This window comes from Electrophorus electricus, chromosome 11 (genome assembly GCF_013358815.1).
Source record: "Electrophorus electricus isolate fEleEle1 chromosome 11, fEleEle1.pri, whole genome shotgun sequence".
Taxonomy (NCBI): Eukaryota; Metazoa; Chordata; class Actinopteri; order Gymnotiformes; family Gymnotidae; genus Electrophorus; species Electrophorus electricus.
In genome coordinates, this window is record NC_049545.1 from 23,576,171 (window position 1) to 23,598,865 (window position 22,695).

General features: G+C 42.4%; 2 protein-coding genes across 3 annotated transcripts in view; one reads left to right on the forward strand and one right to left on the reverse strand.

Annotated features, from left to right (window-relative positions):
- si:dkey-117m1.4 overlaps positions 1 to 7,613 on the forward strand; it is a 12,312-nt gene extending 4,699 nt beyond the window's left edge. The window contains exons 2-9 of the mRNA XM_026998876.2: positions 1,422 to 1,528; positions 1,844 to 1,922; positions 3,176 to 3,371; positions 4,154 to 4,222; positions 4,485 to 5,452; positions 5,708 to 6,531; positions 6,629 to 6,817; positions 7,116 to 7,613. Of these exons, the coding sequence (XP_026854677.2) occupies positions 1,422 to 1,528; positions 1,844 to 1,922; positions 3,176 to 3,371; positions 4,154 to 4,222; positions 4,485 to 5,452; positions 5,708 to 6,531; positions 6,629 to 6,817; positions 7,116 to 7,366 (2,683 nt within the window). The 3' untranslated portion in view covers positions 7,367 to 7,613. The remainder of the gene's footprint in view (positions 1 to 1,421; positions 1,529 to 1,843; positions 1,923 to 3,175; positions 3,372 to 4,153; positions 4,223 to 4,484; positions 5,453 to 5,707; positions 6,532 to 6,628; positions 6,818 to 7,115) is intronic.
- Positions 7,614 to 9,737: 2,124 nt separating this feature from the next.
- Positions 9,738 to 22,050, reverse strand: ccdc149b (coiled-coil domain containing 149b). Of its 2 annotated transcripts, XM_026998829.2 has the most exons (13): positions 21,573 to 22,050; positions 19,929 to 20,090; positions 19,683 to 19,721; positions 19,419 to 19,526; positions 18,505 to 18,621; positions 17,843 to 18,015; positions 17,035 to 17,107; positions 15,486 to 15,570; positions 14,987 to 15,134; positions 13,352 to 13,428; positions 12,901 to 12,933; positions 12,120 to 12,206; positions 9,738 to 11,957 (listed from the first exon to the last, which is right to left on the reverse strand). In XM_026998829.2, the coding sequence occupies exons 1-13, from the start codon at positions 21,621 to 21,623 to the stop codon at positions 11,389 to 11,391; spliced, it is 1,722 nt and encodes a 573-aa protein (XP_026854630.2). In that variant the 5' UTR covers positions 21,624 to 22,050; the 3' UTR covers positions 9,738 to 11,388. The 2 variants fall into 2 exon arrangements, with proteins under 2 accessions (XP_026854630.2, XP_026854631.2); XM_026998830.2 differs by lacking the exon at positions 12,901 to 12,933.
- Positions 22,051 to 22,695: the final 645 nt, after the last annotated feature.

Below are 22,695 nucleotides of genomic sequence, written 5' to 3' on the forward strand. Positions count from 1 at the left end.
AGTGAGACAGGGAGTGAGAGGAGGGAGAGAGAGAGAGATGGGCGGGGGGGGGACCAATTGAAAGGCAGGAGATGTATAGCCAGTATTGTCTGTTCTTCAGCTAGACTCATGCATAGACCCACTAGTACACAGCCTTTAATTTCTGTTTGGTAGGTAAAGTTCATGGCACACACACACACACTCACGTTTACACGCACACATTGGAATACAATTTAACTAGCATATGAGACAAAAGCTCTGTCTTGTTTTGGTAGTTTGCGTTGACTGCTATTTTCAGACAGTGCACCCAATAGGCTTAAAACAGTCATTAATAGTGCTTGATAAAGACACTAGCCTGAAATACTGCATAGAACCTGGGCACACACACACACACAGTCTCCCTCAGACCCAGATGGAGGGTCGTCCAAGATCAATATCCAGTCGGCAAGACTGAGTCTTATGAATCAATGAGTCAATGAATATGTCATTCTCACACACACACACACACACACACACACACACACACACACACACACACACACACACAGAACACATCTGTAACCATGAGACTGGGTGCTTCTTCTCGCTCATTTAATTAAGCATACTCAGTTGGATCTGTGGAAAAGAGGCTGGGCTTCCATAAAACACTCACAGCAGACGGTAGGCTCAGATATCTGTCGTCAGTTCAGTGTCATTGTGGAAGTTGTTACCTTTACGGGTAAAAGGTTCAAGTCTAATGCAGACTCCGGATCAGGCGTTGATTAGGTCTAGTTATTTTGCGCTTCCCTGGGTCTTTGCACTTCCTGGCAAGTGAAGCCAAGGCAGATAAGACTCCACCATTTTGTACAACTTTCCCAGTGTCAGTGTTGTTTTGGTAAAACAATGAGAACACACAGAGAATACTTGAGAGCATATATGTTAGCTAAATGTTTAAAAGTGGTCTTGGTTGTTAAGGTTTTGAAATGAATCGTGCCCAACTCAGTTTAAAGGACCCTTCCAAAGCTTGGGGCCTAATTCACTTTGTCTTCAGTCCTGATGCAGTAAACTTTTGCCAGTGTCCGTGTGCTGTGTTTCACTTCTTGATAGATGCTGAAGGTCATTAATATGCACAGTAGTGCATTTGTATGGAGCTTTTGGACATTTGTTTGGGCTGATTACCTTCATGTTGTTTGTCGGAAGACAAAACTAATTTCAAGTGCTTGAGTTTTTTTAGTGACTTTTTCCCAAAAGGCTTGCTAACCTGGCAACCCAGTTTCCTGCCATCAAACAAGGCAGTGGGTTTAAGAATGGATTAAAGTTTTGATATTCATTGGTCTATTACAGTGATTGCCAGTTTATGATTACTGTTTGTGATGTGAGTTCAATCATGTGCTGTTGGTTTAGTTGGCTTAGGTGACTGTCCTGGCCAATTGTTAAAATGATTGTGTTTGTGTGTGTTACAGACGTGGTTGTGGTAGGAAACGAAAAGGGACACCTGTAAAGGTCTGTGATAGAGTCTTTGCAGCAGAAGACGATGAAGAGAGCACATCGGAGCACAGCTATGGACCAGGTGAGGTGTGTGTGTGTGTGTGTGTGTGTGTGTTTTGTGTAATTAGCGTTTGGGAATTGCAAGATTATATCAGCTAGCTATTTTGTATCCACACAGAGTGAAGTTGAGTATGTGAGCGTGTCAGTGTATGTTAGTGCTTTGTTTGTGTGTGTGTGTGTGTTGAAAAGAAAGGGGAAAGAGATTCAAGATATGTGTCTAATGCAGGTGTGTGTGTGTGTGTGTGTGTGTGTGTGTGTGTGTGTGTGTGTGTGTGTGTGTGTGTGTGTGTGTGTGTGTGTGTGTGTGTGTGTGTGTGTGTGTGTGTGTGTGTGTCAGGTGAAGGTGAAGAGGGAAAGGAGAACAAACACAGACCTGCTGCAGAGGGGTCATACTACTCTGAGTCGGCCCAACCCTGGTAAGTGTGTGTGAGGTAAAAAAAAAAAAAAAAGGATGAGATACTGTGTCTATGTGTGTGTGTGTATATATATTTATGAGGATGTGACTGTTTGTGTGTCTGTGTGTGGTTGGGGAAGATAGTGGGTAATTGTGTGCTTGAGGAGGTGTGTGTGTGTGCATGTGCACAAACGTGTGAGTTGGGGCGAGGGGTATAGGTGGGGGAGTAATGGAATGCTTGCTGTGTGTTTATTGCAGTATGTTTATTATCTTTGGGCCAGTGATGGAATGTGTGTGTGTGTCTGAGTGTTTATTGAAGAGTATAGTTGTTCAGGCTGTATGTGTGTGTATGTCTATGTTTGTGTTTATGGTGATAGAATTGTGTATAAATTCTATATACAATTTAAGAGTTTCAGAGGTTTTTTTTATCATGGTATGGAATTGTTGAGCTGATGTCTGCGTGTGCCGGAGTTATGCCTGTATATGGCTAGCTGTACTGAGTCCATTTTAATTACGGTTAACCAGTGCAGCTTGAGTCCATGTGATGGAAAACATTGGCATAAAATTTTTACAGAATATTTACAGAAAACTACTAAAATCTCATGTCATCTTACTTAAAAAGTTATGGTAATGAAATTTGCATTTTAGTTTAAAATCTGATGTTATGGATCTTTTTTTTCTTTACATGCTGCAATGTACAATAGCTTAGACACAATATATTCTTTTATATAGACTTTTGTCAGGTTATTAACGACATATGTTGTTAATGTGTTTTTTTCCTCTCCAAGAAAATCAAATATCTATCATAGTTTTTCCAGCATTGGTTGTGAATTCCACTAATCATGTTTATTGTACTCTTCACCAAAATTGTAATAGACCCATACCTCTTTGGTAAAACTGAAACTGTGGAATCAGGGTTAGTGTAATGGCGTAAAAGTTCTAGTCTACAAAAGTTCGATTAGTGGGATCTGTTAGATGACACAGGGAAGTGGAGTTGTGTACGCAGCACATGCTGTGTGTAAGCTGATATAGTTCTCCCTTCTCTCCCTGACTCTCGTTCTGTGAGTTGCTGTATCTTTGTTTCTCACCCTTTCTCTCTCACTCTTTATCACTCACTGACGGTTGTCTGTCTCCTTTCTTTCTTTCTTTCTTTCTTTCTTTCTTTCTTTCTTTCTTTCTTTCTTTCTTTCTTTCTCCCGCTCTTACTTCTTCACTTACATCCTCTCTCCTCTCGCTCTCTTTCATTGTGTGTGTCTGCTTCTCTCTCTCTATCAGTTCTGGTGACATGGGGGAGGAGGGCTCCAGTAACGAGAGGGGGGCGGTTCTCTTTCCCCCTCCTCCGAACTGCCGCATTCGAGAAGTGCACTGTGGCAATCAAGTGCGGCTGGTCGTCATAGCAATCCGCGACATCACTAAGGGCGAGGAGATCACTGTGGACTACAGTTTGACAGAGTGGGGGGAAAACGCCATGGTGAGTGTAACCATGGCAATAGCTGCTACATCTTAACACTCAGTAGACCTTTTCATGGTCTTAAGTGGTAGTCATAGTGGTCCTGTAATTAATGTTTATTTGTGTAAATACCTGTATTTAATAATTAAAATTATCACATTTTGGTTTTGTGCTTTGCCAAATGTAATTTGTCATTAACAATGTCAGTAATGTGTGTGTGTGTGTGAGCAACTTTAAGGAAGGTGAATGTTTAAATGCTCTAACAAATAAGACACAAATATATTTATAGGTTTTTGGCAATACAGGCATCTCTTTTTGAAAAGAATTCTCCCAGCTCACAGATCTCACAGATTATGGGTTTATTTAGACGTACTGGTCAGACCTATCTGCAGTAAACCCACCATTAACGTAACTTTGTGATAGATTATAAAGATGTCTGAAGTATCTTTAGATTGTTAAGCTTGAGGAACCCTGTGTGAATGAATGAGCTAACAACAGTGTCAACTGTTTGCTGTTCAGTAGTGAAACCAGCTGAAACATTTTATTGCTTTGGTGGAAATTAATAATTTTAATCATGGTTTAGTCTGTTTACATTTAACCCTATAAACTGTTGGGGAAATTTTAAATTAATATTCTAATAAATTGTGGTCAAGAATTGTTTTAGCTATTCAACTAGCTAGCCAGCCAACCAGCCAGCCTGTGTGTGTGTGTGTGTGTATGTGTGTGTGTGTGTGTGTGCTGTGCAATTACTTTGATTGTCAGAGGTAAATAATTGACCAGCATGTGATGAACTTGTCCCTCAGAGTTTCCGTGGAACAGTGCCTCCTGCTGGGTTTGAATGTCCCTCCGACCATGAAAACAACATTAAGAAGGTAAAGCCCATGCTCTGTCACCTTGACAATGTATTTATGCCACTGTCATCTAAAGTCCATCACTGATGGCATGACTGGTTCTGAAAATGTTCCCTATGGAAGTGGTTTTCAGTATTCTGTAGGACAGTATAGATGTGTACATGATTTGAGGTGCTATATAACTTAAAATAACTTGTATAACTTAAGGAAAACTTGGTCAGTGCAGACACAAACACAGACATTTTCATCTCCTCTCTCCATCTTGCTCTTTCTCTCTCTCTAGGAGGATGAGTCTGGCTCAGTTCCCCTGTCAGATTACCTGACCCCGTCCTGGTCCCTGTCTCCCTCCTCGTCCCCTGTTTCTCACTCTGAGCCCAGTGACTCCGATCACGAGTCTGATGATGCAGGCACAGAGATGCGCGGTCGGACGCCTCGTGGCCGCAAAAAACACAAACCTCTCTCATGTCCTGCGGGAAACGCCAACAGCAAACGAAAAACACCTCACCGGCCCCCGGGGCGACCCCCATCCATGCCCCGCTCACTCCCCTCCACCCCACCACAGCCTGCTGCCCCGTCCAGACCAGTGTTCAAGTGCCCCGCGCCAGCCGGGGTGGCAGGCAGCGCTGTCCGAGTTGGAGCAGGTAGGGGCGTAAGTGCCATGGTACAGAGACAGTGCTGCGTGTACTGTGGACGGCATTACCGCTCCCTCCCCCGGCACCTGGACAAACACCATGCCCACCAGCCCGATGTCCGGGTGGCCATGGAGAGGGCACACAACTCCGCTCACCTGCCGCACCTGCATGCCTCCCTGCCTTCATCCTCCTCTTCCTCCTCCGTGCAAATTCGCTGCCACAGAGATGCCCCTGGGCAAGGGGTTGTCATGGCGACACAGCAGTCACTGCCCCTGGCTTCTGCTTCTCCAGCCAGGAGGAACCCTGCTCTCTCAAGCCCCTCCCGCAAAAGTCCTGCCCCTCTGCCAACGACTCCGCCTAAGAGGGGAGGAGTCCCGGTTTCTGTGCTGAAGCGGAGTCCGCCCACCCCCGTGACTACTCCCAGGAAAGTGGGACGTAAAGTGAAGAAGGAGAAAGAAGAGATAGAAGTGGTGGAGAAGACGAAAGAGGAGGAGGTTCCTGTAGCTGTGTTTGTGGAGCCGGTGAAGGAGGCAGGACCAGAGCATCCAAAGGCAGAGGAGGAAGAGATTGCAGTGAGAGAGGACGACAGCGGAGCTGAGGACAAGAGCGACCTGTCCAGGTAAATGCTTAGTCCATTCTCAGTCGTTAACAAGCTTCAATTAAATATAAAAATCATTTATATGAGATATAAGAGGGAAACATTTTACAGATGTCAAATCCTTTTCTAGAACGAAGCCTGTCTGGTCTGTTATGTAAATGATACACTTCTTTTTTTACTTTCTCTGTCTCTCTCTTCCACTCTCACCCTCTCCCTCCTGTTTCTTTCCCTGTTTCTACCCCCTACCTTCTCTCTCTCTGTCGCTCCCATACCCAGTTCCCGGCGGCCCCATATGCTTCCTCTCCTCTCCTCTCTCTCTTCTCTGGTCTTGTACCTGCGGCGTCTCCAGCATTCTGCCTTCATCTCCCTCTCGCGTTCGCCCCAGTCTGCCGAAGCCTGGCGTCTCCTCTGCCATTCCAGCCTCGCTCTCCTGATCCTCTACAACCGCCGCCGCGAGTGCGAGGTCTCCAAGCTCACCATCTCTGAGTACCAGGCTCGGGTCACGGCCCAGTGCCCTGTGCCGCTGCTCCCTGGGGCCCCGCCAACCCTAACCCCGCTCGAGGCCTCCCTATCCCCCTTTGAGCGGCTCGTGCTCCCCCACCTGCCACGTGTGGGTGTTCAGGGCAAACGTGGTCGTGTGCAGCCCCTCATCCTTCCCCCGCACTCTGAAGCCTGCCTGGAGCTCCTTCTCCAGACACGGCCAGGAGTCGGCGTGGACCCCCAGAACCCCTATGTGTTTGCCAGGCCATACCATTCCCCTGCCACCCCTCTGAGGGGCACAGATCTGCTGCGTAGTCTGGCGAAGTCGAGTGGTACTCGCCACCCGCGAGCGCTAACACAGACACGCGTCCGCAGGCAGGTCGCCATTCTGACCCAGCTGCTGCTACTGAGTGAAGGAGAGGAAGAGGGGCAACGTGGAGCTGCTACGCAGCGATTGGAGAACTTCCTGCAGAAGGAGTACCATGTGACACAGAGCTGTGCTACCATTGGTCAGGATCCTGGGCTGATGGGGCTTATTGGTCGAGTGGTCCTTTGTGGGGAGAGAGATGGTGTTCTGTTCCGAGGAATGAGCCTTCATCATATCTGCCTGGAGTTGGATGGTGAGTGTGTCTGTGTCTGTGTGTGTGTGGTTTTTTTGAACCAGGAAAATGTTAATATATTCTCTCATTCTTCCATGTACTTTGTTTCACTCTGCAGTGATGTCAGGAAACTCTGCAGACTCCCTGTCTGAGGAATCGGAAGGAGAGGCCGGCAAAGAGAAGCCTGAATCAGCTGCCATCATGATTAAAAAGACCTCCACCAACAGCAAGCCCCCGCGTCCCAAGAAGATGAATGCCTCTCACTTCTCCCCAAGTCGCAAGAGGGGCTCAGGACAACCCAAACCAGGTGTGTGCGTATGTGCACTTGTGTGTGTGTGTGTGTGTATGTGTGTGTGTGTGTGCGTGTGTGTGTAATAATTAACCGAACCACTATCACTGCTGTGTAAGATCATGGCCATGTGTGTGCTTGACAGATTATTTTATACAACCTTCTGACTTACAATAAAACAAACGACATGTTTGCACATTAACAATGATTAACATTTCTTCCACGCTCTGTCCCATCTCTGTTTTTATCCTTCTCCTTTCTCTCTCTTCATCGCCCCTTCTCTCTTTCTCTCGCTCTCTCTCCTCCTGTCCGTCAGGCAAGCGAGGAGTTTTGAAGCGGCCTTGGTCTGAAGCGGAGCGCGCCGCTGTAGAGTCCCACCTGGTGCGGAACATTATGGAGCTGCGGGTCCCTGCTAAAGCCGACTGTGAGCGCTGCCTGGAACAGTGCCCCCTGCTGGTCACCAACCGCCGTGACTGGAGAGCTATTAAGTTCTACTGCCACAACCGCATCCAGCTGCTCAAAAAAACACAGCAGCGACAGAGCCCGCCCACCCTTTCTGTCTGCTGAGATGGCCAATGAAGAGCCTGGTAGGGAAGGTGTGGAGTAGGTAGAGAATGATTGGTAGGATATTTACCAGATTAAAGCTGTAAATCTGAAGAAATTAAAGTGTAACCAGTTCTGTGTACAATCAGCCAACTTTTTTGTTTGTTGCCAAAGTATGGTTTTGACATAAAGCACATTGATGGAAATTACCTTTCAAAATTAGATTATTATTATTAATTTGTTGGGATGAGTGGGTTTTTTTGGTTGTCTTTTTTTTGGGGGGGGGGGGGGGGGGGGGTTAAAATCTTATAGAAGACATGAAAATGGTACTTTTGGTTCTGAGTCACACTATAACCTGTCGTGATGAAGAAAGTTTCTGTGCTGACGTACACCCCAGTTCTCCTGCCCATGAGCCCAGCTGTAGGCTTCAGCATCATTTCACTTGTTCACTTTTGATGACTATACAGAAGGAAAAAAAACACTAATTTCTGCATGTCTCCCTAAGGTCACCAAGCCTGTTACAATTTTGTAATGACTGTTTGAAAGTTATAATAATACTGGTCCCTAATGAGCTGTCTGCCTTTCTCTGCCTGCACTGCACAGTCAGACAGAAGGGGGACCTAAAGTATACATCCAGAACAAAACATGTCTGTCTAATTTCCGCTTCAGGAGACAGGTGTCAGCCCCGGTTTCCATAGTGTGTGCAAGCATTTAGGGTTCTGCAGTGTGCTTCCATGTAGCACATAATTTAATTTCAAATCAGAGTTGTATCTTATTTGGGCTTGGGTTCGGCTGCGTAAAACGTTGCTTTGTGTTCAAGCGGTCGAATGCGGCCGTGTAACAGAAGAGGGTGTGACTCGATACGTGTCCTTTCAAAAAGTTGAATGGATGTTGAGTCTGTTTAAACTGCGATGCGTTTTGATGCTTTACACTGCAGGTGAGGTGACCTGCTCCTTCCTCGTGTAGCCCACGTCTTTGTCATTCTGAGAAAAGATGTGGCCTTTGACCTCCAAAGAAAAATGAAAATGAATGTAGAAAAAAAGAAAGGGAGGAAGATGGATGAGAATGGGGAGAAGCTGAAGGATATAGATCATCTGTTCATCATACATTTTGTCCACACCACTCTCTCTTCTGGTGATGGAGATTTTCACACTTGTCTTTGCAACCTTGATTTTGCTATGAGAATTTTGAAGGAAAACGTGTGATGGCTCTGGTCAGTGCCCAGCTGGCATTTCAACATAAAAAAAAAAAAAAAAACATGTTAAGAGTCATTTAATTTATTGTTTCTTATTGAGTTTTCTGAACAGTTTAAAATTGGGAGTCCTTACATTTTAATTCAATCATTTGCTCTCCCAGTATTTCTGTATGGATAAATTTCAGTGTTTTCTTGTTTCTTGTTTCTCGGGCTGGACTCGGTTCTAATAGCATAACACGTTTTAATTGGATATTTCCAATTCTAGAACAGTGACTCAGATATTCTAATGGAACATTTAGAATTCCGTAGGTGCACATGGCTTAACAGAAGTTGAGCAGTTCAGCTTTACTTGTAAGTGTTTTTCAATCAAAGCTGTTTATATGATTAAAAATCTCTTATATGGAATATGAAACACATAACCACACTTTACACCTCAGCTTGTACTTGAACTATTTAACAGTCTGTATTATTCATTGTGTAATGTGCTGTCTTTGGTTCTTTCTACACTTGCTGTGTATATACAAAAAAAACTGTGTGATTGATTTTATATATATATATATATATATATATATATATATATATATATATACACACACACACACACACAAAATCATTCTTAATGTTAGTGTTGTTATTGTCATTACTACTACTACTATGAAACCTTGTGTTGTTTATTGTTTTTGGTATGGTAACTTCCAATTTAATGTAAATATTTTATGTACATATATACATATATATATATAAATATATGAGGAACAAAGCAGGAAAAAGAACCACATAACACACTGTAAATACATGGCTTGTTTTGTGTTGTTTTTTAAAAGTGGTCTGGTATGATAATAAAACATTACATTTGATTTGTAACGTAATGTGTTGTTGATTGGTTATTCCAGACATAGTGATAGAAAAGGTTCTTCCTCTGGTGTCCACTGGGAGGTGTTGTTGAATAGGTGGGACAAAAAAAATCCCTTCTCAGTATAGAATTCATCTTATAATGGATATGTTCAGATGGAGCTGGAGATGGCTATGAGATTGCAAGAATACATTGTTTGCCCTTGATTTCTTAAGAGTTTTCATGTGATGGGTTGTGCAGTTTTTAATTAGAAATCAGCTGTAAGGCAGCAGGCTTGCTATTAAATCTGAGGCTATAACTGCCCCCAACTCACACCCTACTTCAGTTCAGAAATAAAGTCTGTAGGGTAAAATCTCAATTTCCATTTAATAGTTTAGTTTGGGGGAAAAAACATCTAGATGACAGTCTAAAGAGAGATTGAAACAAACTAAGTATCAAATTGCTGGTTTTATTGCAACATATATGTGAACCAGAATCTGCAGTGTATTTTCATCTTTCCATAAATCATGTAATGTTTGCTACTGAACTGTATACTCTTTTTTACTAGTGTACAGTAGTTAGTAGTTTCATGGAATGACTGTACAATAATCTTAAAACAAAAGCAGAAGGAGATTTCTGGGGGACTACTGTGCTAGCCACTTGCATGACAAATCATGAACACAAGACAAATAGGTGGTGAAGTGAGATGAATGAAAAAATATACAGTACTATAAGACTAACCGCCACAAGGTGTGACTTCACATAATTCTGTTATTCCACTTTTGTTCCAATTTCTCCTTTTCAAAACGTCATGCAGTCTTCTTGTGTTCAGGGTTGGTGCCTCAGTAGTATCATCATACAAGTTTTTATCTGAACTCAACAATCTCTTTCTGGCTGTCCACCTATCTTAAAAGTTGTGTTGTGCCTTCCTGATATAGTACTGTAATCTAAGATTGTTTGGCATAAGCATAACATTTGTTCCTAACATTTACTTCAACCTCATTTTGGCATCAGCCCTTAAAAGGCCAGCTGTCCCCCTTTTTAATCACATTAAAATGTCCCATGTTATCCTAATGTAAACAAATGCAGAAAGTTAATATGTTTCCTTAATTCTGTGGTTCATAAGGCCTGAAATGATTATGAGAAATGCCTGAGTTGCAATCTTATTATACTCCCAAATCTAGACTTGCTGGCCAGTTAAAAGTGCAACACTACTAGCCCAGGTGCACTGTGAGGCTGTATGTTCTTTCACCTACACTACTCCTTGCTACACCCCTAATTATAACTTAATTGGTTTATTTATTTGTTGGTTGATTAATTAATTACCCAGCAATTTGAAACAGACATGTTAAAAAAAACAAAACAATGAAAACAGCGTTTTGGCATCCTGAGGCCTACAAACTACTGGCCTAATGACAGACAGAGACTAGTTTACATATGAAAGTTATCTCAGATGCCTCATATCTTCTGGTTTACTAAAAACTGAATCATAAGACTACTGAAATAGTGAACATGTCGAGTGACTGCTACCAATGTGTTCTGTGATAAACACCACATCAGCCCAGAAAAAACTTCATGTATGTGGCACAGACTGGAGCATAAAGCTGACTGTGAACCACAGAGAAATCTGGTCTCCGTACATACTGATATGGTAGAAATGCTGTGGCTGACGAATGTGCCTGCTGAGAAGTCATGAGAAGTGAGGAAACGTGCTGAGAAGTGATGCTTTTCTTCTCTCGAAATCCAGTTTGTCTGAAGGCTGGTTATTACACATTCCACCAAGAAGAAAAAAAAGTAGGGAATGTATTTTATAAGAAGTCATTCAAAATCCTTCAGTCTTCTTCTCCACAAAAAAAAAAACCCCATAAAAATGGAGCATGCTGACTTGCTAAATTTCAGTCACTGCTAGTCACATTTAGCATTTCTGGATGAACTGTTCCTTCAACAGTTCTTTACTGAGTCATTCCTTGCTGAATCACTCTATGCTGGGTTCTATGCTGAGTCGTACTATGCTGGGTTCTATGCTGAGCCATTCTCGCTGTCCTGGTCTGGAGTCTGTGGTGTTGGAAGCTGGGACTTTGGATCTGTTTGCTCTCTTGTCAAGTCATCTGTGGGCTCAACTGCTGTGTCCTCAGACAGTACTGTGTCGTCCACTCTATACTGTGCACCTGCTGCCGTGATTAAGGTGGTCTCTGACAGACCCTGAATATCAGGATTCTGTTTAGAACATGGGACTGAAGCACCTCCTTCTGGTGAACATCTGAACACAGCTTGAGCTGTGTTTGGGTGCTTGTGATCTCGGGTCAGTAAATCGTCACCACTGTCTAGTGTCTGTGGCTCACAGCTGTCTGCAACTCGCTCCACAGGACAAGGAGTGTTCTTTGGGTCAGGGCACGCGGGGTAGTAGTCCTCATTATCCTGGTCCTCACAGGGGCTTGGACTGGGAGTTGTGGTTTCTACTGGGAAGCTGACTTTTGGTGTTTCTGTGGTTTTTGAGTATGTAGTGCACTGCTGGTCGGGTTGGCACAAGTCTGATGTGAGAGCTGTGTCTTCTGTCACTTCTTCTCCTGTCACTACCTCTTCATCTCCTGTTACGACAGAGAAAACAGTCACAGCAGTGAAGTTGACAGAAACCGACTAGCTTCAGTGCACCAGGCCAAAGAGCTCACTGAACATCACATATGAGATTATGTTAAAATACATGTGACTGCATCTTGGCTGAAAAGTGAAACTGACAGTAGTTTTCTCACCAACAGATCCCTGCCTTAGTTGCGCTGGACAAGTACTGGCACTCCGGACAGGCTTCTGTTCACTCAGAACAATTACATCTCTTCCTCCTATCAATGAATCGCTAGTCAGTCACTGCCGTATGACACACGGTAGTGTATACGCTGAGTGATCGGCTCCTTAGCTGTACATAATAGACTGCCATTTGTTTCATGGTCAACTGTAGGTTGTAATCCCCCACTCTGAGGTCATCCGTTGTGCTGCAAGGTCAGCTGGAGGACCGTACTAGATTCCTGTACCCTGTGTACCTTGTGTTAACTTTTACTGGCCTATTTCATGAGTGACCTGGTTTAGTCCCAAGAGCAGGAGGTAGATGGAAGCTTTTGATACAATTATATGGTAAATGACCTTGGTAAATGTAAATAGATTATACCAAGACTTATCAATGCCACATAAACTAATTTAAATGCATTCGTATACATTTAAATATCCAGACTTCCACTGTCCTCCCTGTTTTATTAAAAGGTCATTCATGAAAAAGGCTTTATGTAATAAAGCACAACTGTGCAGAGATCAAGACAAGTAGGCACCAGCCCGTTAACTTATGAGTACATAGACGTGACATAAACAAGAACCGGCAGCCTATATGTACACCTACAGAGTCAGTCTAGCGAATGCATTCATAGCAGAGGGCAGAAACAGAAATGTGTGGAAGAACAGGGAAAAGGAAAAGAATTGGGACAGGGAGCAAACAACACTATCAAGATACAAACAGTACCATCAGATTAAAAAAAGGAAACATACTCCCTAATCCCACGGACACGCTGTAAGAAAGACCTGTTTCAGTCAGTTTCATTCAGATATGAAAAGAAGTGGAAGAGATGGAAAAGAAGAAAGAGACAGTTAAGCAAAGTTATTTTAGTAAAACACAGTAGGGAACAGTAGTGAAGATGACATTCAGCCACAATTCTAAATCTTAAAAATATTCACACGTCAAGATCAATTAAAATTCCTAATTGTCCCAGAATATGCATAATGTCATACCATCAGTACACTCAAATGCTCAAATACTCAAATGCTGAAACACTGCAATGCATTCGAATCAGGTAATTATGAAGCCTTTCATGAAGCAAGTTGGGTACGCAATAGCAGAAAATGTGGCACAGAAATGTGTAGTGCATGGCCTCTGCTAATAGCCACTGTAACAGGAGACGCCGAGTAAGGCCCCTTAACACTGCGATAAGGTTGTGGCTACCAGGCAGACTCCACAGTCCTGACACCTCCAGAGTTCTCAGCTTGCCCTCCAGTTCAGCAACTCTGTTACCCAGAATCCTGTTGGAACAGGAAGGGAACACAAGAGGTTGAATAAAATTAATGATTTATTATATTCTACACAGATATATTTTTTCTCATTACATTGAGGTGTCATGATATATAACAGTTGTAAATTAACTGTTGATATCATCTCCAGGAATATACAATTTACTACCATACCATCATCTTTACCAGAGTCAGAATTGTAAGTGTAGCATTATCATCGCATTGATAATCCTCTTGTGCATTAACAGATGATTGTCGCAATGGCCCCTCCCTAGCATTCCGTCGTCATGGTTACCCTGTCTCATGTCTTTCTTTTGCTTTGCTTCCTTGTTGTTCCGCCCCTCGTTTGAGTTTCCCCACCTTTCATTTGTATCACCTGTATCTTGTTAACTCTCATTTGTACATGTACAGAGGTGTGAAAAAGTGTTTGCCCCCTTCCTCATATCTTATTTTCTTTGCATGTTTGTCACACTCAAATGTTTAAGATCATCAAACAAATTTAAATATTAGACAAAGATAACACAAGTAAACACAAAATGCAATTTTTAAATAAAATACAAACCTACATGTGAAAAAGTGATTTTAAAACGTTAAAACATACATTAACTGTGGCAGGACAATAATCCAAAACACACCAGGAAGTCCACCTCTGAATGGCTTAAAAAAACAAAATCAATACTTTAGAGTGGCCTAGTCAAAGTCCTGAGCTGAATCTAATTGAGATGTTGTGGCATGACCTTAAAAAGGTGGTTCATGCTTGAAATCCCTCCAATGTTACCGAATTACAACAATTCTGCAAAGATGAGTGGGCCAAATTCCTCCACTGCGCTGTAAAAGACTCATTGCCAGTTATTGCAAACGCATGACTGCAGTTGTTGCTCCTAAGGGTGTCCCAACCAGTTATTAGGTTTAGGGGGCAATCACCTTTCCACACAGGGCCATGTGGGCTCGGATTTTTTTTTTTTTTCCCTTAATAAAAACATTTCTTTAAAAACTGCATTTTGTGTTTCTTTGTCTAATATTTACATTTGGTTTATGATCTGAAACATTTAAGTGTGACAAACATGCAAAGAAAATAAATAAGATATCAGGAAGGGGGCAAACACTTTCACACCACTGTAGATAAACATCCTGTGTTTGTTCTGTCTTGTTGCTCGTTATTATTAATCCATGCCTTGTTCGTTATTGCTTGTTAGTTGTTCTCACTGCTTGTATTGCTTCTTGTGTTAGTGATGTTCTGTTGTAACCTATTTCCATTTTTGTCTTAGTATTGTTCCTTGTTACTATGTATTCCTGGACTCTCCGTGTTGGCTCTGTAGCCCTGGACTGTGATTAGGAATCTGATTCTGGATTTGTCCCTAATAAGTCTTGCTCTTCTCAGCGTATACGTCCACCTTGTAATCGCTCACCAATATAATGATAAATGGCTAAACTACACACTAACATCCTTCATATGTGGCACTGAAATGTTTTTTTTTTTTTTTTCAGTTGCTGTAGTTAACCTTCTGATCATCGCTAGCCAGAATATTCCCAGCATCAAGCATGTTTTTTAGCCAGACCAGTAACTCACTTGTTGGTTTGGCGCTGGTGCTGTATTACCATGTTCTTCTCATGGATGGTCTCCAGCAAAGCTGTGGCCAGTGACTTCAGGTCACTGATGGACTGGGGGGTAACAGGGAGGCTACAACCATTTTCCTCAGACAGCAGAAGCTCTTGCACTGCAAACACAACGGGCAAAATACAGGACAACTTCTGAGACACGAATGGGGTCCTCATGGACCCTGATTCAAATCAGGAAGCTGACTGGTAAACTCAGATGTATGAGGTCACAGGAATGCAAAACTATTGACTGATATTACTCTTCTTTATTCAGAAAATAGTCATTTACTATAATTTTTTACAAACACATGATAAACATTCATATGTTCCCAAAATCATTTTTATACAGGCCTGTACTCTGTAGTACTCTACCGTGTAAAGTATTGTGTACCTTTTAACAATGCAAAAACCAAACCAAAACCACAGCATAAATGTAGTTGTACACTGTGACTACACTGAACTTTCAGTACCTTGTTTGGCTGAGAGGACACCTGTTAGAGCACTACTATTGGCATTGCTGTAGACTTTACAGTTCTTCTTGCTCTCAAGAGCACTCTGCAAAGAAACAGATTGGAACATACAAAAATGTACATCGGTAAATTACATGCTTAATGCCCTATTACAGATGTGTTATATTTGTGATAATGGTGTATTAAATATTCTGGCAAATACATTATAATGCACATACAGTACAATCACCGGCCTCTTTATTAGGTACACCTGTTCAACTGCTTGTTAATGCAAATCTCTAATCAGCCAATCACCTGGAAGCAACTCAATGCATTTAGGCATGTAGACATAATCAAGATGACCTGCTGAAGTTCAAACCAAGCATCAGAATGGGGAAGAAAGCTGATTTAACTGAGTTTGAATATGCCTGGTTCTTGGTGCTAGACGGGCTAGTCTGAGTATTTCAGAAACTGTTGATCTACTGGGATTTTCACAAAACCATCTGTAGGGTTTACAGAGAATGGTCCAATAAAGAGAAAATATCCAGTGAGCGGCACTTCTCTGGATGTAAGAGGTCAGAGGAGAATGGCCAGACTGGTTCAAGATGACAGCAATTCAACAATAACTCAAATAACCTCTTGTTACAACTGAGGTATACAGAAGAGCATCTCTGAACACACAGCACATCGAACCTTGAAGCAGACGGGATAGAGCAGCAGAAGACCACACCGGGTGCCACTCCTGTCAGCCTGCAATTCACACGAACTCAGCAAAATTGGACAATAGAAAATTGGAAAAATGTTGCCTGGTCTGATGAGGCTCGATTTCTGCTGCAACATTCAGATAGCTGGGTTAGAATTTGGTATAAACAACACGAAAGCATGGATTGATCCTGCCTTGTATCAGCGGTTAAGGCGGCTGGTGTTGGTATGGGAGGGATATTTTATTGGCACACTTTCGGCCCCTTGATACCAACTGAGCATTGTTTAAACGCCACAACCTACCTGAGTGTTGTTGCTGACCGTGTCCACAGTGACCCCATCTTCTGATGGCTCCTTCCATGTCACAAAGCTCAAATCATCTCAAGCTGGTTTCTTGAACATGACAATGAGTGTGCTGCACTCAAACAGCTGCCACAGTCACCAGATCTCAGTCCAGTAGAGCACCACTGGGATGTGGAGGAACGGGTGACTCCCATCATAGATGTGCAGCCTACAAATCTGCAGCAACTGCATTATGCTATCGTGTCAATATGGACCAAAACCTCTGAGGAATGTTTCCAGCAGCTTGTTGAAACTACGCCATGAAGAATTTAAGGCAGTTGTGAAGGCAAAAGGGGGTCCAACCCGGTATTAGCAAAATGTACCTAATACAGTGGCCGGTGGGTGTGAGTTTGTAAAGTCATATTCAACATCGTTCATGCTCATCAATATGCACCAGAAATAAAAGGCAGCCATGTCTTGCATTTTTTTTCTAAGATAGTCAAAGTGAAGATTATAATATTTGATGTAAATGGTAGAAACAGTGCTGTTAATCATATTATTTATTTTGATTTAAACAAATACTTGCCTTGTACTTCATTAAATTACTTTTTAGCAGGCTGACTTCCTCTTGAAGCTGCACAAACCTCTCATGAAGATACCTAATAAACACAAATCATATGTGGAGTATAGCTGAGAGCAACACACAACATCCAAGTACAGTAAAAAGGAATATGAAAGTCATGTTTCTAACCATTTCATTTGGGCTTTACTGCTGACAGACAACAATTATGTGACTCTCTGGGTCTGTATTCATAGGTTTTTCTTCACTTTATATATTTCCCACAATAGTGAGTAGCTTTCACCAAGCTAAGCTACAGTAGTTGCATAGAAGCCAACTTTGCCCAAGCAAACAATCTTTGAAAATGTCCAATGTATGGAACTTTTATTAAATTACCATCTGGACTACTGCACAGGCTTTTAAAGTGGTATTAAGTAAATGATATATAAAAGCCTTGGGTCCCATTACGGTGCCCAACTTTTCATTCCAGACTCTCAGACCTTTTGTAAGTGCCACGTTTTGTACCAGTGAGACAAAGCTGTCATTTAGACACCTGACATTTACCTTTTATTTTAATTTTGTTTGGTTTCGAGTTGAATGTAGTTAATTGTAATGTAACATCATTCCCTGCCACAGATTTATAATGAAATATAACATTATAATATCTTAAAACCAATCCAGCAGAAATAACATTTTGTACGGCACAAATATCAGCACAAACACATTACAAAAGAATAAATAACTTCACAAATTGTATTATTTACAGTTTTGCTGGCATGGCTTGTCCAAGGGTGCACGTTTATGCACTGCTGTACACAGCAAAAGCACCACTGACCTGTTCTCCATACACAGAGCATCCACATCCAGGATGCGGTTGCCATGGCAGCCCAGGACACGGTTAATCTCGAGGTTCAGGCGCTGAGCTTTCTCCTGGTAAACCTTCCTTTCTGCTCGCACGTCCTGCAGTTCATCTGTTGCCGCCTTCAGGCTGTGCCCCAGTTCCTCATTCTGAGGGCAGGGGCAGCTCAGTGGTTAAATTACTTGACTAGTAATTTGAAGGCTGTGAGTTCAAGCCCCACCACTGCCCATGTGGCACTGTTGGCCCACTGGGCAAGACCTGCAGTTGCTCAAAAGTGCATTCTGTCATAACTATAAACTGCTTTGGAGAAAAGTGTCAGCTGAATGCTGTTTAAGAAGTCAACACACAACATCATGCACCATTTGCGACCAATTTTGTTTCACTTGTGGTGTGTTTCTGTTATGGTCGCAAGTTGAACCCGGCCCAGCTGCTGCGAGATCCCCACACGACACTGCTTGTCTGAAAGAAACATATTATACTTTAAAAATTCCAGCAAAGAGAGCTAAGTAGTTCGTAACGCACATCGTTTGCTAGATGAGGATTTTAACATGAACGTGCACTCCCTGCAGCTGGTTGTCTTGCATTTGTGTCTTCCTTTGTTTGGCTCCTGCGTGAGCTAGATGACGCAGATGGATCACCTGATCTCTCGCGCTCTCCAGCTGCTGGACAAGGTCCTCTCTCTCATGGGCTGGAAAATGCCGGACCCCCACCTCTTCATCACCAAGGCGCTGTCTGGTAATGGTCATCCTCAGCACCTTAAACGCGAGACATGATTGGTGCTCTAAACACTTGCAATTACATCCCTTGAAGGGACTCCATTCACAGGGCTTAACACCAGTCATAACTAATACATTTATACTGAGTCCAGTCATGCCATGTTATTCATTCAGAATAATAATTCTGAATTTGTGCAAATTTTAAAAGTCAGAACCATTCACCAGTCCTGATCTTATGCATAATATGTCCTACATAATATACAGAAAACTAATCGCTGTTCTCTTAAACCTCAAAGAATCAATCAACAGTTCCAGCCTTACAGCCCCCAGTCTCATATCACTGTTCATGTTAGTTTTTTCTTTTAAAAAATTGTTATTGTGGAGACCATTGTTGGCCAAAGGAGGATGCCCCCCACCCTTGAGTCTTGGTTCCTCTCAAGGTTTCTTCTTTGTGCTCTAGGGAGTTTTACCTTGCCACTGTCGCCCTTGGCTTGCTTACTGGGGGCTTGGACTTGGACATTTGTAAAGCTGCTTTGTGACAACATCAGTTTTAAAAAGCGCTATATAAATAAATTTTGATTTGATTTGAGTTTCACTGCACATAATGAATCAGTAGTTACTGAATAATACGAAGCATGTGTCTGCAGAGTGTTAACTGATTAATAAGCATACGGCGTTTAAGGGATTAAAAAAAGAATACGTAGGTCATGTAAGTATCGCTTCCCATTTTTCTTATTCTCTTTTAAAATCTGTGATTATTTCAGTAATAACGTTACTGAGAGGCGCTGCCGTCTGTGTGCCTGTGTGGGACCTGATGCGAAACATCCAGTGTGTACCTTGTTGTCACCCTGGACCTCTGCTAATCTCTGACTCAGCTCCTTCACCTCGTCACTCAGCTGCCTGTTCTTCTCGTGGGCGTCCCTCAACAGCTGGGCCAGATTCATCTAGCAAGCGTTCAAATACAGCATCGGCACAGAAACACAGAGACTAGCCCACGGCCGTGTCCACACTGGGGGAAATTGAGCAATTAACCAAACCAATGAAAACATGGAGTCTAATGAAATTGTTGGTTTAATGAAATCAAGAGGCAGGTTACAAACCTGGTTCCTTTTTTCTGGAGGCAGAGTTGGATCACCATCCTGTAGATGAAAGAATACACTTAATTAATGCATCTATCAATCTGTGCACAATTGAATGAGCAACTCTATAACGGAATACCACTTTTGGGCTCGTCCCCATTATTTCAACATACGCATGCAATGGGGTCACGAAATTTGTTTTATTTTTAGGAATAATAATTTAAACTGTATAGAAAGTGTATGAAATAGAATAATGTAGAAACTCACTATGAGTTCTCTGTATTTCTTCTTCAGGCCCTGGTGACGTTCTCGCAGCTGATTGGCCATCAGTTTAAACTGGTCGCGCTCCTGTTGGCAGGTGTCCAGCTCTTTGGAAAGGATCAGCAGTGCCTCCTTCTTACTCTCCAGCTTTCGTTTGCACACCAGGAACTGAGCATAGGAAACAAATGCTCTTTATTCTCCTCTTTTTTCAGGAACACTCAGAAGGTCGTCCCCCCCCCCAGAGTTGTTTAGCAGCAACAACCAGTCCATCGCGCGGCTTACACCATTTTAAATACTGGGCTCTTTTTCAGTAAGGATGCTTGAAACTACTTCATTCTCTTTGTACAAAAATCATGGTCCTTGTATAGGTAATGTCACTATTCTGTAATTAATGTTACACATTAAAGTGAATATACTACTCTTTAAATGTTTTCACCAACACTCCTTTGGTTGCCTCTGCTGTGGAAGTTTTTCTGCAGTATTTTTGCGACTGGCACATGCCTTACTAAATGACGCTTAGGTCATTTATTCGCAGCTTAATTGGAGGCTGAGGATGGCCCCATAATTATTAAGGAGTGTTCACGATGCATAGTTGCTGCGCGCTTTGTTTTACAGACAGATGAACTAAACGAAGATGTGGTCATAAATTCAAGTATTGATTCTGTTTCTCATCCTGATATTATGAATGTAAAAAAAACCAACTTAAAATCTAATTTAAAATTTTATTTTGTAAAATATTTATTATTTCAATTCATTCAAAGTTTCGTTTTTTTTTCATTTCAGAATGCAAATTGTTTAGGTTGCGTATTTTTAGTCTTGCTTTTGGTGACTTTATATGTCAAAACTGAGAAAATGATTTAGTGAGCATGATTCATTTAGTTCATCTTTGTCTGTAAAACATGAAGTACGCAGCAAATATGCGACGTGAACACTCTCTTTACACAGACGGCGCCAACTTCACCCTCCGATTAAGAAGCGGTGGATAAGTAACCAACAAATAAGTAACTAACCTCGGCAACGTCATTAATTAATAAAGCATGCATTGATGGCACTACTGTGAGTGTTTCTTTCAGCCATCCGCAAAGTCTAGTGCACGAGGCAGAGAGGTGTTTGTAATTACAGGACGGCTGCGCGGTCCCTTGGCCCAATCGGCAAAGGCTTATAGATCTACCCTTTGTTCAAAAGAGGCCTGTTTGCCATTGAATGGTACTTTCTTCACGCTGCTGTTCTCAAATTAGCCAATATATGGCTATGTGCGGATGGAAAATTACTGAATGAAGTTCTGAATCGTACGCGCGCTGGTTGGTGATATTCTGCGTCGGACTGATATTTATGTCATCCGCTCATGAGAGAAATCATGGCGCGCGTTTCCCTCTTTCTATGAACCTTTTCCGCTTCAAGTCTGAATAACGTTCGGTTTCTGTGTGGCATTGGGACTGAATCAGTTACGACTGTCAGGATGCAGGTTAATGCTTTTCGCCATTAAGGCGCACATGCAGAGTGCATGGCGCAGCTACAACATCAAACACGCGCTATCCTCTCCGCACGGAACCGACGTCCTGACCGTAGCAGATCGGGGCAGCTCGTGAAACGGAAACTGGCATCCCGGTAAGCAGGAGCTCGTTCGCAACCAGCTGGCCATCGACGTACCTCGTTGACGAGCCCTTGCCAGTCGCTTTCGCTTCTTCGGGAAGGATTCATTTGGGCTCCGTGGTGTCCTCAAATAAAACAAACCGTTTAGGAATATCAGGAATGTGTCACTCGGAAAGCATGTTTATCCACCGCGAATAACATAGCAGATTGATCCTCTCTTCCTGTTGGGAAAAGCAACGTCAGCGTGCCTCATGTGTCTCCCCACGGTGGCGTCGCCCGTGCAAACCCAGGCGCTGTGGACATGAAAGAGCAGTCGCCCCCGCTTCACGTACTGGATTTTAGCCGAACTCTGCCGTGCAGTAGGCTAACATTAATAAATCGGGGATCTTTCTAAATACTGCTGTGTAGCTCCAACACTAGTCAACGATTATTTTGCTTCCTGCAAAAAAATAAATAAAAATACGTGTCAATGATGTTTTTTTCATGCTGAAGCCATTTTTTTTTTGTTGTTGTTGACCAGTATACTCATGTCATTGTGTAAGGAAAGTGGAGCTCCTCTGTATTGGCTACTGCTGGACACTAGAGGGATGTTCCTGAGGCCAAATAATGACAAAAATACACCTGTACATTTTAGGAGCACCTCTGTACATATTTCAAGTGCAATAGCAGACTAATGTCTGAATAAGTAATATATACTTAACGTAAGACGTAAATGAAATATTGGTTAAAAACATACGTGAAAATTCCATAAACATTAAATACGTGAATAAATATGTGACAAATCCATAATCAGATTTACCTTCAGCATAAAAATAATATAGGGTCCACTATTTTAGTTTGAGAAGCAAAACAAGTTTACATTTTGATGTCCAGTGTAATTTTAAAAGTTGTTCCAAATCAGATATACATTGCAGCAGCTATTTAATTGCTGGGAAACTCATATTGGGATGGAATCAATAAATGTGTTTTGACAGCTCACATATAGGCCTAGCTGTCGGTTATGGGAAGAGAGCCTTAACAAAAGGAGGCTATGCTTACGGATAATGTCCAGCTTACCACTCGGGCTGCAGATCGATCCATTTGTTAGCACTGCGACATTGTGCAGTCTCATGACTTGTTCATCCCGCCTGGCATTAAATCAGCAGATACAGCAGGTGGCTAAGATGAGATGTGCAGGCAG

Bases quoted from the DNA above. Each gene is read 5' to 3' on its own strand.
- ccdc149b (XM_026998829.2), bottom strand. From the start codon at position 21,623: ATGAATCCTTCCCGAAGAAGCGAAAGCGACTGGCAAGGGCTCGTCAAC. The intron at 18,016-18,504 runs GTGATCCATCTG...CCCTGCCCTCAG, and splicing joins TGGAGAGCGCGAGAGATCAG to AATGAGGAACTGGGGCACAG. The intron at 15,135-15,485 runs GTACTGAAAGTT...TTGTGTTTGCAG, and splicing joins TGTCCTCTCAGCCAAACAAG to TGCAAGAGCTTCTGCTGTCT.